This window comes from Chelonoidis abingdonii, chromosome 1, assembly GCF_003597395.2.
Source record: "Chelonoidis abingdonii isolate Lonesome George chromosome 1, CheloAbing_2.0, whole genome shotgun sequence".
NCBI classification, from domain to species: Eukaryota; Metazoa; Chordata; order Testudines; family Testudinidae; genus Chelonoidis; species Chelonoidis abingdonii.
In genome coordinates, this window is record NC_133769.1 from 146429968 (window position 1) to 146446782 (window position 16815).

General features: G+C 43.0%; 1 protein-coding gene across 1 annotated transcript in view; it reads left to right on the top strand.

Annotated features, from left to right (window-relative positions):
- Window positions 1–596: 596 nt before the first annotated feature.
- The window catches only part of LOC116837073 (C-type lectin domain family 12 member B-like), a 23022-nt gene continuing 6803 nt past the window's right edge, over window positions 597–16815 (top strand). Inside the window, exons 1-6 of the mRNA XM_032801225.2 lie at window positions 597–819; window positions 5260–5355; window positions 6171–6314; window positions 7626–7780; window positions 12264–12382; window positions 14544–16466. Of these exons, the coding sequence (XP_032657116.1) occupies window positions 729–819; window positions 5260–5355; window positions 6171–6314; window positions 7626–7780; window positions 12264–12382; window positions 14544–14670 (732 nt within the window). The 5' untranslated portion in view covers window positions 597–728 and the 3' untranslated portion in view covers window positions 14671–16466. The remainder of the gene's footprint in view (window positions 820–5259; window positions 5356–6170; window positions 6315–7625; window positions 7781–12263; window positions 12383–14543; window positions 16467–16815) is intronic.

Genomic DNA, 16815 nt, shown 5'->3' on the forward strand with positions numbered 1-16815 from the left:
TTGCTCTTTCTGACCTGAGCTGGTTGAAACCAGGTGTCAGATGCTCAGATGGTGTAAATTGGACTAGAAGTCACTGATCAATAACACTGTTCTATAGCAAAGAAGAATCTGGGCCCAAGTACCTGTACTTGAGCTTCTGCATGGTCACACTGAACTCTAACTCCTGGGGACTGAACCTGGTCTCTGGAGCACTCTCAGAACCCTGTGGCAAGAGACAAGGGCTGAGAATTGATCCCAAGCCTGCCTCTGGGCAGTGCAAAGTACTAACCTCTATGATATGCTGCTGGTAACAACAGAACATGGCGATGGTGCTATGAACAGCCTGTATTCACCCCTGCATGTGAATCCTGAACATGCAGTTCTCCAGAAACAAGCTGCCTCTTTAAAAATCAAACCAAAGAATTTGCACAGACAGGGCTGTGTTTTTTTCAGACATTGCAAAGAGAAATAAGTGGTGGGCAGACGGGCCAGAAGGAAGATAGATGAAGAAAGAGAGGGGAACAATTCCCCAGTCAAAGGGGAACATTTCTCTCTCATAACATCCTTTCAGAGGAAGTTCTGGGCCACTCTGCTCTGATATCCGGATTGCATCATTTGTATCTACCAATGCATTAAAAAAGGAGCCATTTCTAAAATGACAGATCTTGTTCCTCGCTCAACAGCTGCAGAATCTTAAATGTGCTATATGTGCTTATGGTTTGAAATATAAGCTTCCCTCTTCACCAACTATGACAGAGGAAATAACTTACGCAGATCTGGAATTTAATGAATCTTATGCACTGGAAAATATCCCAAAGCCTGCTGCTCCTGAGGAAAAAGGTACAGTCTCTATGGGGCTTTTTAGTCATTGTGCTAAAATTAGCTGGGCTGGGAAGCACTCTCAACCTAATCTTAGGCAGACTGGGCCAAATTTGCTCCTCTAACTCTACTCTTGGTAGGGTCATACCAGTGGTGAATTTGTCCTGTTTTATTGTCATTATTAACAGAAGTGCAGAAGCATGCACATTAGTGTTCAAAGCATAAGAGAGATGCTATCTCTCCCCACTTGGATATATTACCTGTAGGAATGAGCAATTTGCCAGATATAAATGTTTGTGGGATCAGGCTCTAGAGCAGAGTTTGACAGCTAGAGAAAATATTATGTCATCAGTTCATAATCATTTCTGCAGAATCATCCATGGCACGATGCAGCCTAGATTAGGATTTTAAAATTCTCAAACTCTGGTCTATGGGGAGGAGAAGATCTTTGTTCTCTTTCGTGTTTGACCTGTTCCAGGTTGCTTCTTTCTCATAGGAGATTGTAACATTTGGTGACAAATTATAACTTGCTTTTCTAGAGCAGAGTGTTTCTGTTGTCTCCATGTAAGGGAGTGAACACAATCAGAGAGGAGGGAAATACTTTTAAAGAGTCACAGATGCATTTAAAAAAGAGACGAGGGTGACATTAGCAAGTGAAAGAAAAAACCCTCAAAAACCAAACCAAAGTTCATGGAGTCTTTTCCTGAAACAATGAATGACAGATTATTTAAGCAGAACATTCACAAGTCAGGACATTGGTTTGCTGTGGCCGCCTGACCAATTCAGCCACAGTGCCCCATGCTGTCCTCTGCTGCAGCATTTGCATCCAGCAAACCTGGAGTGATTGAAACTGAAAACCACTTCCCTTTTTTGGTTAAATGTCAGAGAGCACAAAGGGTTTTGCCTTCAGGCTCCAGCTTGGGGCTGTACCTCAGTAGAGAAGGTGGAAGATTTTTTCATCTTTACATTCAAATAAATGTCAGATTATTTAGCAGTTTTGCCATCTCTATGAAAGTAGCAATCACCAGACAGCATCAGAGTGTTCTTGGCCCTGAATCCTGGCTGAGCAGAGGAGCACAGGACATGATTCAGGAGGGGAATGCGCTGAGTAGCTTTAAGCCACCTTTGTGTTTTTCCTGATCCTGAGCCAGTTGTGCTTCAGTCCAGTCCTCTGGTATCAATTAGTGCAGTCAGAAGGCTGCTCCAACTTGCTCCAGTTACTATGACCATAAATTACCATTGGAGCACTTAGGGATCACCTGAGTTTAGGGAAGCCTCATCTGTGCCTTCTTTTCCAGAGCCACTACTTTATACCAGCCATAGGGAGGGGAGTTAGCACCAAAGCAGCTTCACTCTTATGACTCTCCTGGGCCAGCTATGTTACTGTGTCCTAGATGCACTGTGTATAGAGAGCACTGCAGAGTTAAGGATCTGGGCCATTTAGGTATTCAAAAGTGCCCAGAACCTGGGCTGACAGGCAAAGTAAAAGAAAGAAATCCTGTTTCTGACACTGACCAGTGTCAAAGGATTTAGAGAAAAAATTAACAGTCTGGCCCCAGGAAGATGTTATAAGCAGGCACAGAGATCTTTCAGTGCTCTCTGGACACTCACTGATTACAGCCAGCTTCTTTGCAGCATATTTTGAGGAGGGCATTGCCACTCCTTGGGTCTGTCCTGTTCCCTCATTCCCAACCCAGCCTCCTCTGACATTTAAAGTGAACTTCCTTCTCTTCTGAGTGCCCAGGAAAGGCAGTGTCCATGGACACTTACCATAACCACTTCCAGGAACTTGACTGTGTTCTGTCTTTCCAGCAGTCTAATTGCATTGAATTCAGTGAAATTAATCCTGATTTGTACCAGTGCCAGTGGGAGGCGAAGCGGAGCCATAATTATCTTCCAGATTCAAGTTTTGCACAAGTCCAAGGCTTGAGCACAAACTGAAGACCCAATTAAATTCTGGTTAGGTCCCATCTTCAGATCAAAATAAAAATATGTTGTAACCCGTCATGTACATGGGCATCCCTACAGGGTTGTTTTTGTAATGTAGCCAAACTCATGACGACCCATTTGCTCCCAGACAGTACTTGATCCTGTAAATACAGACGGTACAGTGTAGAAGGAAGAAACCACTGGACTTTCTGAAAAGTAACAGTTTGCAACTTGCTTACCCAATATCCTATGTAATTAAATCTAAGCATATTTCTAGTCTCCTTATTGAGTCAGAACCCCTGAATTACCAACTTTCTGCTGCTCCAAAGTACGAAGCAGGCAGAAATTCAGCTTAACTCTCTGTTTGGAAATCTGCAAGACAGGGAAATCCCCAGCTGGAATAGCCAGCTCTATGTTACCCTCTTCTGCTCATGGGTCAAGAACATTGCTGGGAGAATTGCCAGAGTGCCCCTGAATTTCAGTGATCATCACTATGAAGCATCCCCTTGGGGACTGTTGCAGCCAGGCATAATTTAGAGAAGGTCCGAGGCTGCTATAAATTACACTAAGGCAGTGTTTCCCAAACTTGGGACGCTGCTTCTTTAGAGAAGGCCCCTGGTGGGCCGGGCTGGTTTGTTTACCTGCCATGTCCTCAGGTCCGGCCGATTGCAGCTCTCATTGGCTGCGGTTCACTGCTCCAGGCCAATGGGAGCTTCTGGAAGTGGTGGCCAGCACGTCCCTTGGCCCATGCTGCTTCCAGCAGCTCCCATTAGCCTGGAGCAGCAAACCGCGGCCAGTGGGAGCCGCGATCGGCCGGACCTGCGGATGCGGCAGATAAACAAACCGGCCCGGCCCGCCAGGGGCTTTCCCTGAATAAGCGGCGTCCCAAGTTTGGGAAACACTGCACTACACTGCACTGACCTCAGGATCAGCAAATGTGGCTTAAAACTCCTTTATCTCCTCTCTCCTCAGCTGTACTGGACAAAGATTTGGCACAACTGAGGATCTGGCGCCTTATATTTACATTGTGGTTTCTCTCTCTACTCTCTACTGGAGGCAAAATTAAGTTTCCCCATTTACACTGTAAACTGGAACTGGACTGTAACTGGTTGGGGAGTTAACTGGCCTGTAACTAGAGCTGGTAAAAACACCACATTTACTTCAAAGGAACCGTGTCATTTTACAACATTTGAGGATATCCATTCATAAAATTGATTTATATCATCATTTTACTTTCCATAGGGATTTTGCCCTCTTTCCTTTTGAGATGCTGTTGTAAATAAACTTTTCTGGGAGATGGATCTTTCAGCTGTTTCTTGGCTGATCTTCAAATAGAAGGTCATTTTAAACTCCTTAAAATATATTTAAAAATACTACTCATATAAGACAGCAAAATATTCACCACCACTGCACAGTTCTATCCCATGGTGAGAGGTGTGGGGGTGAGAAGGAATTCTTTCTCACCATCACTGATGATTATTTATGCTTTGTTATGCCCTGAAGCATGAAGATCAATACCCCTGGTAATTTAACCCTAGCTAATGTCAAAGCAGATGATATTCCTTCTCCTATACATGTATAATTCTTTCTCCTCACCATTTTATTATTTTTTAGGAAATTCAGCTTTCTTTCTCAACCCTTTTGCTCACTCTTTCCATCCTTTCTGTCTAAACCTGGATTCTCAAAATATTTTCAATTAAAAAATATTGTGAATAAGGAAAACAAAAACATTTAAGGGGGACTGGATGATGGCTGATGAGGCAAAGAGGATAATTTTAGAGAAAGAGGAGGCAAGCTGATGGTGGGAAAGGACCTGTCATTGCTGGAAGAGAAGGAGGTAAATGGCTATTGGTTGGAGGAGATACCAGTGCTGGACATCTCGTTTCCACAGTAGCCATGATATTGGCTAATAAGGAGGAAATCGAAAAAATAATACAAACTCTGAACTGTTATGGGATAATGTGCTGATTCACGCCACATGTACAGGCAGGGCATATTGCAACATCCTTCATCAGCAAGCGCAGTTGCTGTGGCCTGAGAAGAATTCATCCCTGAGAGGGCAGGTAATGCTTCCAGGTAATGCTCTCCACTTTGGGTTCCATGGGAGCTCTCCAGAAAGATTGCAGTGGGGGTGACCCCAGCCTTGTATTTATTTTCAGTGCCTGCAACGCTGTGCAGTGGAAGGGATGTTAAAGGCACCTTATGTAGCTGCAGTCCCCTCTAGACACGATATATCGATCCCCGAGCACGCTTATATCGAATCCGGAACTCCACCAACCCCAACGGAGTTCCGGAATCGACATGGGGAGCCGCAGACATCGATCCCACGCAGTGAAGATGGGTGAGTAATCCGATCTTAGATATTCGACTTCAGCTACGTTATTCACGTAGCTGAAGTTGCGTATCTAAGATCGATTCCCCCCCGTAGTGTAGACCAGCCCTGAGGAGAAGAAGAAAAACAATAGAAGCAAAATAAGGAATTTTCAGAATCTACCTCTTTCAGTTACTGAGTTCATTGTTGGTTTCTCCCAGGGCTCTTCACCTCATCCTCATGGCGTCTGGCTGCCCTGACTTTGCTCACATTGTGTCTGGCATTAATGGTAGGACTGCTAGCCCTGGGGGTTGTGTGTAAGTAACAATACATATTTATTTGGTGAATTCAGTGCTGGTGAAAGATGCCAGTTTGATATCCATGCACTATAGGATGAAATACTTGATTTAACCATAGAGCTGGCACAACACAGGTAGGCTGCACAGAACAAGCTTCCCAGATGCTCTGCCTCACTCATTACTGTACATTATCTTGGTCCTGCTCCAGTGGTATCACCACAAGTGACAATCTCAGTAACCCACTCATGCTTGGACCTTCCCCCTTAAACTGCCAAAAAGGAGGCCTCTTTTGTGTCAGCTGCAGTAATCTGTGCCAGTGGGAACAGGACTGACTGTCAGTATCTCATTTAATGCTAATCTGTTTTCAAGTGGCCATCACTTTTGGATACTAGTGACCTGCTCTGGATACACATTCCTGGTGAAAAGGTGAAAGGGTCCATGTCCCATGAACAGGCCACCTCATTTAAAAAAAAAAATCATAAAAATTACTTTTGAGCCCTGAGTTCATCATTATCTGATAGTTCTGTAAAATAAGGATGAAAAGAAATCAAGTCAGTGGAATGACCAATAATTGAAAGCAACAATTATATTTTAATTATTTATTCAGATTTAAATAATAAAAATACAATTATAGAAAAGCTGTAGGCAACCTGATAATTAATGCTTGTACTTAATAATCCCATCAGCATTTAAAAGTAATCATTCATAAGGAACAAAAATCAGGATGGCTAGCCAGTCAGCCAAATGAGGGAAGAAAAAAAAAGCTCCTTTCCACCCCAATATCATTTGGTTTTGTAAAAGTTCATGCTAGAAAATGCTTCTGTGAATTTCAGTTTTCCAGGTTACCAACATCTGCCAGGAAGAGAATGTAAAACTCAAAGAGAAGGAGAAAGCTCTGCAAACAAATTTCTCAAGCAGGCTGCAAGAAATAAGAGAGAGTTTGTGTTTGGAAGCGGAAGTGAAGAATAAAAATAAAGGTAAACAAGGTTGTTATACGCTCGGACTAAATATTTTGTCCCAGGATGAGTAATAAAACAGGACAATGGCAATGCAATAGACCCCTCACACACAGCATATCATGCTAATCCTGAGCTCAGCAAGACCATTGCTGAATAACCAGGGACTAAGGGAAGAAATGAGGTGTAAGGGAATTCCATTTCCAGGACACTTTCTATTTTTATTCTCTCTGATGAAATTGCTTATAATAAAGATAATTAGAGTCTCTCATGATGGTGACACCATACCACTAAGAACTGGAATGAGATTAACCAGTTTATTACACAGAATATGAAATGTCAGCTGAAAACTGTACCCTTATATGTTCAAGTGTGGTAAATCAGGATTGCACTTCTATTCTGTCTCTGGGGTTGGTGGCAGGGGCACAGCAGAAAGATGGGAAGTGTTTTGGAGTGTGTTCAGTCCTTTGGGAGGTAGGAATGCCTCATATAACTCAGGATTGACTCCGCTGACTAATTAAGGGGCACTACTAATGGTTGTCTAAGGCAAATTCAACATGGTACCTAAACTGAAGGGTGGATTAGATGAATCAGAAAACAATGGCAACAAAAAACAAAACAGGAATGATCCTTAGGGTCTTTGATTGTGAAGCAGGGAATCAGCCCCATGGAGATGGGGGAAAAATAACTTACTTTGGAACTTCTGAAAAGAGATCTATTATCCAAATCTTACAGATTACAGAAAAAGCTGAGCAGGGTGATTGGCAATAATGGGAAATAGCCCACATCTCAAAAAAAACTGTTGTGCAGGGAGAAATCAGATTGAAAATGTGCCTGATTTTTTTCCACAACTCATAAAACCATAACATTTATTGGTAGACACAACATGTTACTGCTGACCTATATGTTGTACATTCTCTGGCTCCCAGTCCTCTGGTCGGTTCAAGATTGTTAATATTCACTAATGCCAGCTAGTTGTTCAAGCAACCAGACTTCTGCCTTTTCCTTGGGACACTGGTCCATGGTCCAGTTAACCCTCCATCCAAAGTATCAACATGGGGAAGGCAATGTCTGACAATGCCCAAATGAGGTCAATGTTGACAGTTTTTGCTCTGTTTTTACTTTGTCAAATTTATTTTGACCTCAATGGAACTTTGACTCAGTGAAGACTGAATAAAATCTGAGTAAGATCGCAGTGTTTGGAGTCCTGGAGAATTAGGCATCACAACTCTTGATTACTTTACCATCTCAAGACAATGCCTGTAGCCCTTGTTTTCTCCACATCACAGTGTGAGATTAAAACCAGAAAGATGATTGTTCTCTTTCCTCCAGAAATGAGTTGTACACTCTGCCCCTCAAACTGGCAACGAATGGGAGATGACACCTGTTACTATATTTCTTCAGGGAAGAAGACATGGGAGGAGAGTCGGAACTTCTGTGCCTCACAAAATTCCACCCTTCTTATGATAAAAGACAAGCAGAAGCTGGTATGTTCCCCAGTCCAGCCCAGTTTCCTTTTATATTTCTGTGTAACTTTCAGAAGTCTCCACAAAACAGAAAATATATTTTGGCTAGTGTATCTCCAGCGATTCAGTGTCCCCAGTCTCTGTACAGTAGACCAGATCCATATACATTAGCATAATTCCAAAGTTGTCATTGTATAACAAGGGTTACTTCCAGTCACAGTGGATTAGTCAGAAACTGTTTATGTGAGTCTATTGAATCGCAGCATAGTTACAAGCATCGAGTATTTCACAAAGGCTTTTTACCCTCTCAGAGACAGTTTCAGGCAGAGGATTGACCAGTGCTCTAAGGAGAACAGCTCTCCTGGATGGTTGATGCAGGGGAGAGGTTTTCAAAGTTACAAACCAGGTGGGCAGAGAGTCCTATTCAGAGGCATACATTAGTAGCAGGCCTGGATTGAGGTTGCAGGATATTACATGTGTCATAGTGCAGGTTAACTGCACCTGCATTTCCACACCATGAACCAGCAAGGGCACCAGCTGTCTTAGGTGGAGACCTGCAACTCTCTCTCTTCTCTCTGAGGTATTTTTAGGCTGCACAGTCCCCTGCCTACACTATAATATCCCCCAGCAAGGTAGATGACCTAAATAGCCAGCATCTGCGCTTTGCTTATTCTCCAGAGGCTATAAACAGCATAAATGTCCACAGTTATACATTACCATACTGCCCTTTTTAAGCAAGCACATTTATTCTTAAGCATTACAGAGAACACATATTAAAACAATAAAAGAACCTACATGCATGCTAGTAAGCTTACCAGAGATCACCCCCAGCTCCAACAAGGGCTCAGATAAGTGAGCTGTTCTTCAGACCACACCAAGGGGTTTTTTTTTTCTGTTTGTAACAGCTTCAACCTGGAACAAGTGTACTCATGAAAATATTCATCTTTCCTTTATACCTGTACAGCCTTGATCTTCAGATTTTTGGGAGCAGATAATCAGTAGACAGTGGTTCTCGCCTGAGGGTGTAGCTTCAAAAGGCTGGGCTTTTGAATAACCAGAGGGGGATAAATTTTCATATACCGCCAGCTAGATATTCCCACTTAACTCTTTTTGTCCCAAAAGTTCATTCTTGTCTTGCACATTATTGAAAATAGTCCTGTGAAGCTCAACACTTCCCAAGGTTTACATTAGCCATGTCTGTCCCCTAGAGATGTTATGTAAAATCCCACATTAATACATGAACTTTGCATTTTCAGTACAATGGACTCTAGTACACTTACACTTCATTCAGTAAGGAGTTTTTCAAGGGTATTGCAGGGAATTGCCATATCTGACATGTATCCTTCACAAGAGTGCTAGCCGAACGCATGGACTTATTTCCTGGAGAGATTAATTCCCTGGATGGTGTTTTCGTCATGACCTTTAATAATTTCCCATTCCAGGTCCTCAGATAATAAACATGCTGGCAAGCCAGCACGCATCCTTTAACGTTCCATACAGTGTCATTTCTCACTTCCTCCCCTTGTTACCATACAGAGTCATTTGACAAACATTCTGTATAATTTTTCTTCCCTTCTTTCTCTTATTACATCAAAAGCTTTGGGTGTAAATGTGAGACCTGGTTCTCTCACTCCCACCTGCGACCTGGTTTCTTGGTAGCATGTGTGGATTTCCTTTATCCACCAAGGGGCTGGCTGCCCCAAAGATGGTTTGAAGTTACACACACCCCTTAAAAATATTGCAAGCTGCAATTCTTTGGACCAAATATGGAAGGGATGCCTTCCTATGAAGGGGGTCTCATCCATGTTCTACTCTTACCAACATAGGGATCAGGCGAAGAAGAATCTTCAAACCTCCGCGATAGCCAAATTCCTCTTTCTCCTCCTCCTCCCCAGAGGTCAAGACCCAGGGACTCTGGTGGCCTAACCTCAGCTTCTCTACTGGGAGAAGGAGGGGTCTTGATGCCCTACCCCACTTGGTAAAGGAGGTCTTTTTTCTTCACGCCCTGAGTCAAGGTGAGAAGAATTCTTTCTCTCACCATGCCCAGGGTCCTTTACATATTCACAGACCATCAGGCAGTCAGAGACTGTGGGAAGAAATTCCCCTTTTTTTCTGGCTATAATTACTTTCCTTCTTTCCCTGGAATATGAAGCTGTCTCTCCAAGTCCCAAGGACCAGTTGCTTACCCGTTGTCAACTGCACTTTAGATCTTACACCAAAGACAACACTTAAAGCTGTGGTTAGTTGTTTGGCTGTGTGTGTGTGTTCCCTCTGTGTGCTGCTCCAGCTCTGAGCAGACAGACAGCACAGCAGACCTCGAGCAAATAGTCCAATGACCACAAGATCCTTTAAGGTGCGAAGGCGCACAGCCCGGTTTATTGTTGACAAAGCACGGTAACAGCACCTGGCAGACTTTACAAGGATACTAAAACATGTATGCCCGTGACAATGGACACAGCTCAGTGAATGGTGGGACTTTCCATTTCCCCAGTGTATTCCTGTTAACCTTGGGGAGTGTTGAGGTACCATCCTTGATATTGGGATGTGTTTGTATGAGCACTCTGTGCTTAGCACTTCTTAGGAATGTGTATTTCTGCAAAATTAGCCCTGTTCTTGACAGATTCTGTGAGCAGGTCATGCATCATACCAGGCAGAGGATTGAGTACTGTCATTTTTATTTTTCCCCCTACCCCAGTAACAGTAATCTGTGCTTTTGTTGCTTGGAGCTTGGTTTTACTTATTTGATCTGCCCAAACAAGAAAGGCCCATCTTGCATTTATTACATGTGTCAGGTTCAGGTCAACTCGACCTGCATTTCCACACTATGGACCAGCAAGGGCACCAACTCCAACTCCAACAAGGGCTCAGTTAGATGAGCTGTTCTTCAGACAACACCAAGGGGGTTTTCTGTTCGTAAAAGCTTCAGCTTGGAATAAGTGCACTCATGAAAATGTTTTTCGTTCCTTTATCCCTGTAGGGCCTTGATCTTCAGATTTTTTGGATCAGGCAATCAGTAGACAATGGTTCTCTCCTTAAGGTATAGCTTTAAAAGGCTTGGGTTTTCCATAAAGAGAGGAGGGTCAATTTGCATTCACCTCCACCTCGAGAGTCCCACTTAATTCTTTTTTACCCAGAAATTCATTTTTGTCTATGACATTGTTTAATAGAGTTATACAAATCTTATAACTTCCCAAGCTTTATACTGGCTACGTGTCCCTTCCAGAGAAATTACATACACTTCTACAATAATACTTTGGGTTTTTAGTACAAAGGACCCCAAATACACCTAAACTTTATTGAAAAAGGATTTTCAAAAGTATTGCCTTATCTGTCACTACATGCACATAAACAAACCAAGTAAGTTTCATTTTAACAAACATCTTTAATCTTCCTCCCTAGAGGTAGTATTTTATAAATGGGAAATATATCAAATAGCTTCCAATATCTTTGTTGGTGAAAAACCAAATCTATTTTAGGTGGGAGATCTCAGCAATCTCATTTGGTTGTTAAAATCTGATTCTGTCTTTTTGTAGGAATAGACGCGACAGATATACACAAAAGGGCAAAGATACAGGAGCAGCAGAGGAGAGAAAATCAGGGCTTCTGTCTTTGAGTTAAGGTTCAAGTACTGAAAGATAACAACCACAGCCTGTGTGTCACATGACCTTAGTATGCACTGCTGGATCTAGGTTCTCTGAAAAAACACCAGGAGGGGTTGCTCTGATTTCCCTTTCACCAGACCATAGGAGACAAAAATTCCCCTTGAGGCAAGTTTTTCTCAAAAGTTTTCCCACCACCAGGTTCCAACTATATATAGGCTTCACAGCTATTTTGCCTACAACAGGCCTAGCCAGAAACAGACTAGGAGGCTCCCACCTCCTTCTGTTCTTCTTCCCTCCCTTTCTCTGGCTTCCTTCCAGCCTTTATAGCTCTGGGCTAATAAGACTGGCAGGAGTGGCCAGTTGCCAGGCAGGTGGAGTAGTGATATTTTTCTACCTCTTGTCTAAAAGACACATCTTATGTAAATATTAGATAAGACTCCAACAATGTATGTTAAATAATTTTATAAATTCACAATGAAATCAGTCTTTCTGGCATTGATCATTCTAGGCAGACAGTAGGATAAGGTGGAATCTAAGCTGGATAAGCTGAACTTTTCTAACTCTAAAATCTGTGAGGTTACAAAAATACAAAAAAAATACCATATGTATTTATGTCACTTAGTATTGCATAACTCTTTTCTCCAGCTTACCAGCATGTTTGTGTTCAGATATGTCAGAATTCATCATATTCCAAAATGATGTCTCTTAAGTTTCTTCTACAGCACTTGAATGATCCTGCAAGCATAGAAAGAAGGCTATAGCTCAGTTGTCATAATGAGGAACAACATCCCATTCTGCAATACTTACTTTCTTTGAATGACTTCCAGCAGTGTTATGGAACCTACAAACTTATCAACTTGTTTTTTTCTTGTTTTTTTTAAATCGTCCTCATTTCCTCATAGGAAACTGTCAGTCGATATTTTATTAAAGAATGTTACTGGATTGGATTATCACAAAGTAAAACTGAAAGGGATGGCTGGTTTTGGGAGGACACCACAGCTCTTTCTACATCAGAAAAGGGGTAAGTTTTAATAACTTGGGTCAAGATTTTCATCAATGACTACCTGACGTTGGGCCGTCGATACTTAGACATGGGCAGGTACCACCAGTGAAAAGTACCATTGAGTTAGACCCACTACTTTGCAAACGCTTCCCATAGTGTCCCCCTATCAATAACAAGGAGCTCTCAATCCAATCCAGCCTTCCACCCATCCAAACCCTCCTACATTCCTCTTCCCAAGCAGCCATGATGGGTGGGGGGCGATATAGGCACTTCACTGAGAAGCTGTAAATCTCTCTCAGTCTCTCATTTTCCCTGGCACCAGTCAGTGGGGAGGGGAGTGCTGTGGAGGATATTCCTGGTGCCTGTTAGATAAGTGCTGTGTGCTGCCATCCAAGCAATCTGAGGGTGATTCCATGCACTGAGTCTCTCATTGTTTTTAGGCTGTACCTAGGAACACTGTGGAGGCTGGATCCAGTAACATAGGAATTAGTGCTCTCCAGTGCCCTCTGGGTGACCCATCTGAGGGTACGTCTACACTGCATGATTATTTCGAATTAGCTTAAACCGATATTACAAAACAGATCTAATAAAATCGGTTTAGCGCGTCCACAGTGGGATCCCGAAATCGATTGTTTGCGTCCATGGTCCAAAGCTACCATCGATTTCAGGAGCGGTGCACTGTGGGTAGCTGTTCCTCAGCTATCCCATAGTTCCCACTTCCGTGTTGAGAGCACAGTGCCTGATGGGGCAGAAAACATTGCCCCGGGTGGTGCTGGGTACAGCCTCACCCCTCCCTTTGTGAAGGCAGCAGACAACCCTTTGGCGCCTTTTTCGCGGAGTGCATTGAGCAAACGCCATAGCACAGCAATCTTTCCCTTTTTTTTTTCACGTGGTGGTGGGGGGAAATAAACTGAGGAGCTGTTCCCTGAACCACGCCAGACACTGTGTTTGAACCTACAGACATTGGGAGCTCAGCCAAGAATGCAAATAATTTTCAGAGACTGCTGTGGACTGTGGGATAGCTGGAGTCCTCAGTACCCCCTCCCTCCCTTCATGAGCGTCCATTTGAGTCTCTGGCTTCCCGTTACGCTTGTCACACAGCGCTGTGTATCCTGGAGTTTTTTATTCAAACGCTTTGGCATTTCGTGTTCTGTAACGGAGCTGGATACAACAGATTTGTCTCCCCATACAGCGATCAGACCTAGTATCTCCCGTACGGTCTATGCTGGAGCTCTTTTTCGATTTCAAACTGCATCGCCAGCCGTGCTGATCAGAGCTCCACGCTGGGCAAGCAGGAAATGTAATTCAAAAGTTCGCGGGGCTTTTCCTGTTTACCTGCCCGCTGCATCCGAGTTCAGATTGCTGTCCAGAGCGGTCAGTGCTGCACTCTGGGATGCCGCCCGGAGGCCAATAACATCGATTTCCGTCCACACGAACCCTAATCCGAGTTATCACTATCGAATTTAGCGCTACTCCTCTCGTTTGGGAGGAGTTCCGAAATCGATTTAAGGAGCCGTTTAACTCGATATTAATGACGACGTCGTGTGAACGGATACAGCGTTAAATCGGTATATCGGCCATTAAACCGATTTAAAGTCGCAGTGTAGACCTGGCTTAAGATTACATCCTCAGTTTCTCTCATCATTTAGGCAGCCACTGGGGCTGTGAGCATGGTAAAGTCAGGTTCTATCATCATAGGGGAGTCAGTACACAGTACTGTGTCAAGCTCTTCAGTGCTTTGGAGAAATATGTGCCTTGGGGCTATGCTGGAGCTGGAGGTGTAATTTGCAGCTTGGGTAGATATACCTGTGCCAGCTCTGAATGAGCTACTACAGATATGCCTACATGAGCCAGTGCTGATTCTGCTAGCATGTGGGGGGGTGGGGGAGGGAAAGGGGGGAAGAAAGGGGAGAGAGAAGTAAGGTAACCATTGCTGTAAAAATGGCAGGACAGGCTTGTCACTGCATATATAATCTCATGTGAAAGCTCATCCTGCCATCTTTTAGACACTAGTTTAATCCGAGCTAGTGTAGGTTTGTCTACCTGAGCTGGAAATTACACCTCCGGCACTAGTGTAGAGTGACTCTAACAATTCTTTTGAAGATGACCCTGTCTGATAATAATTATACATGTAACAAAAATGTGGTATGCTGTAATAAAGCTGTGCTTTGTTTTCTAGAATCTTTGTTTACAATGCCAAGAATCCCTGTGCATATCTGTTGGAGTCATATATTTATGCCAATCAGCACTGTAATCAGAACAATTTCTGGATCTGTGAGAAGGCACCCATCCATCTTAATCAGTAGCAGTTTATCAGTTTATTATGGTTTATCAGTATGAAATGTTTATTTATTAGCAGTGGGAAGAAGCTCTGTGGGCTCTGTTTTGAGTTGTGAGATTTTGGGTTCTGCCCATGTTTAGAGGTGTTTAGAGTCATAATCAGCATTGTCATTTTCATTGTTTTAGGATGCCTTTACAAAAGTCATATGCAAATGTTATACCCATAGTGAAGACCATATGATCCCCCAGGGAATCTACAAAATCTGTTAATCCAGTTCTGAAATGTGAAAAAATAGAAACTATTACATTTAAATATGGAAAGACTTTTGTGGTTTCAACTTGTCCATCCCCTGGAAGCCCAGTGTATGATTGCTCCCTATTGCCCATTTCTCAGATTGGGCATCATTTGCTATGGGGAAAGGCTGACAGTTGCCTTTCCCCAACCAGGGTTTTCCCAACCCCTCTCTTTGTCAGTACCCCACAGTCCACCCTCGATTTTGAACGTGATCATTAGGAAAGCGATAATTGTCTGCTATTTGGGATGGAGAATGCTCTATCTGCTTATCCGATTTTGCTCCCTCTAGAGTTTTACTGAAATGATGCTTCTGTTCCCAGAGGTTTCTCTACTGCAGGTTTCCTTAACTCAGGTGCTGAGGCTTTAGCCACTTCCATTCAGGAAATTCTTCTGCATTCTCATTGATCTTACTTCAACAAAACATTTCTTGGTCGCCAACCTAACATTTCTCTTTCCTACAGTTTTACCACACATCAGTTGCACTGTCCAGCTACCCTAACCAAATCCCTCTGATATTTTCATGCATCACATAATTTTCTTATAAGTAAGGCTGTGTTTTTGTCACAGGTATTTTTAGTAAAAGTCATGGACAGGTTACGGGCAGTAAACAAAAATCTGTGACATCCATGACCTCTCTGAAAAACACAGAGCCTTACTTATAAATCAACCCCTCCAGCCCACTAACCATTTCATGGGGGAATGAGGATGTAGAAAATGGGATACACTTCTTTTTCAGAGTAGTTCTTTATTGTACATCTAATAATATTGTAGGACATATTGAAGATACTCTGAATACAATGTACAGAAAACCTCTGGATTGCTTGGTAAACTGGGGACAAGATAACAATCTGTGTTTTAACACCACTAAATGTAAAGTTATATGTCTAGGAACAAAAACTGTAGGCCATACTCACAGGATGGGGGATTCTGTCCTGGGAAGTAGTGACTCCTAAAAAGACTTGGGGTTGTAGTAGGTAATCAGCGGATAGTCTCAAGAAGCTCAATCTATTTAGTTTAAGACACAGAAAGTTAAGGAATGCCTTGATCAGTCTGTAAGTGTCGATATGAGGAATAAATGTTTGATAATAGACTCTTTAACCTAGCAGACATAGGTATTACAAGATCTACTGGCTGGAAGTTGAAGCTAGGTAAATTCAGATTGGAAATATAACAATTTTTTTATTAGTGAGTGTACTTAACCATTGTAACAACTTATCAAGTGTTGTGGTGGAATCTCCATCACTGGCCCTTTTAAAATCAAGACTGGATGTTTTTTTCTAAAAGGTCTGCTTTAGTTCAACTATGTTCAAGTACTACAAATCAGTTGTGGAATTACTTCAGGGAACTTCTATAGCCTTTGTTATGCAGTAGGTCAGACTAGACGATCACAGTGGTCCTTTCTGTCCTCAGAATACTGTAGCTTGCTTTTTAAATGTACTAGATAGCTTTAGGAGGACCATAACATTTACAATTGTGCAGCAGAAGAGAATAATAATTGGATTTCTGCAATGAACTCTGCTTGGGGCTGTGATGGAGTAGGGGCTGTCTGTGTGGGGAATGGGAGAGCAGGGGATGTCTTTAGGCGAGGGACAGGATCTTTAAGCCTGTAACCTGAGCCAGGCAGGGGGGAGGGGGGAGGACCTGTGCTGAGGAAAGGGGACAAAGGGATCGGCTGGCGGGAGGAGGGGCAGGTCAGTTTGGGTTTGGGGCTGTGTGGGCGGAATTCCGGGTATCCTAGCTGGGATCCAAGCACCCTGAAAGCCCAGAAGGACTGGATGGAGGAATCCTGACTGTGCCTGCAAGCTCTGCTGTAACCTGCATTCCTGTTGTCCAATAAACCTGCTGTTTTACTGGCTGGATAAAAGTCACTGTGGGG